The 1,776-nt window shown below is 38.9% G+C and overlaps 1 protein-coding gene across 1 annotated transcript in view; it reads right to left on the bottom strand.

Annotated features, from left to right (window-relative positions):
- Nucleotides 1-1,776, bottom strand: part of tmem268 (transmembrane protein 268) — an 11,175-nt gene continuing 9,399 nt past the window's right edge. Inside the window, exon 10 of the mRNA XM_061059607.1 lies at nt 1-1,776. This exon is cut by the window's right edge and continues 121 nt beyond it. Coding sequence (XP_060915590.1) covers nt 1,730-1,776 — 47 coding nt within the window. The 3' untranslated portion in view covers nt 1-1,729.

Here is a 1,776-nt window from a genome sequence, read left to right as displayed (position 1 = left end):
TCTGTCAGACATGTTTAATTTGTTTTTCCTTTTAAATGTAAACTTTAAACATAAAACAATATCAGTTTATTAATTATTTCAGAAATGTATATCAAGTACCTCCAGCAACTGGAAAATTAGGATTTACATGAACACTACTTCACCTGATATAAAACTCTAATACCATGATGTATCTGAAAAAGAAGTACTTTAACCTTTGAGGTTTAAAATGGAATGAATACATTTTACACACACACACTATACCCACACACACACACACATGCATACATACACACACACACACACACATACACACATGCATACATACACACACACACTATACTCACACACACACTATACCCACACACACACACACATGCATACATACACACACACACTATACCCACACACACACATGCATACATACACACACACACACTATACCCACACACACACACACAAACACGCATACATACACACACACATGCATACATACACACACACACGCATACACACACACACACATGCATACATACACACACACACATGCATACATACACACACACACACGCATACACACACACACACACATGCATACATACACACACACACATACACACACACACACACACACATGCATACACACACACATACACACACACACACACACGCATACATACACACACACGCATACATACACACACACGCATACATACACACACACACATGCATACATACACACACACACATGCATACATACACACACACACACACACGCACACACTATACCCACACACATACACACACATGCATACATACACAGACACACACGCATACATACACACACACACATGCATACATACACACACACACACGCACGCACACACACACACACACACACATGCATGCACACGTACATATATATATTTAAAATTCATTTTCTGTTAAATGTTGATCTAGGGTGCAAACATATACTGAAATACTTCTGGGAACAAGTGCAGATGAAATCAAACAAGGTCGTAACTAAAACATATTTTGATATCACTGTTTCATCTTTAACAACATAAAGATAGTAAATTAAATTATACAATCATGTTTTTAATGTAAAATATTTATCTGAAAAGTAACAGCAGCTGTCACAGAGCTGTACTGGAGTACAAAAAGGTTTTCACATTTTCCTCTCAAATGAAGTGGAGGGGTCGTATTATGTGGAGTAAACATAAAGGACATAATCAAGAAAAGTACAGAACTTGTTTTGTACAAAGATAAACACAGAAGAACCTACTGAAAAATAAAAGTCATTACATTGAATAATAAATATTTGTGAGAATAATTTAAAGAGCAGTAATTAAGGCTGTGATTGTCATGTGTGCAAGATGTACAAATATTGTTTTACAGCAGCTGGAATAGACCTCAGCGTGTTTCCAGCATGACAGAGTTTGGCAGGGTGCAGAGTGGGACCAAATGGACGAGTGTCCAGGTGGTGCAAACACAGAGCTGGCATGAGAACAGCAGCAGCAGAAGTGCAGCGGCCTGGCTGCTGTAGGAACAGTGAAACACTGAAATGAAGAGTGTGAAGCTCCAAACAGGTCCTTTGTTTGATCAAAATTTCCCCAAAGATGTAACATAAACCAAGTGTGCTCCAGAGGAAAACAAATCCATCAGTTTGTGTAATAAAGAGCTAAAGCTGCAGATTAAAAGTTCATCAGTTCAGTGCAGCGGCTTCCTGGTTTGATCCCGGTTGTCTCTGTCACTGAAGGATCTTCTTCTTGATGTACTGACAGAGGCAGAGCGGGG

The sequence above is a fragment of the Labrus mixtus genome, chromosome 16, assembly GCF_963584025.1.
Source record: "Labrus mixtus chromosome 16, fLabMix1.1, whole genome shotgun sequence".
NCBI lineage: Eukaryota > Metazoa > Chordata > Actinopteri > Labriformes > Labridae > Labrus > Labrus mixtus.
This window is presented reverse-complemented; position numbering and strand designations above follow the sequence as displayed.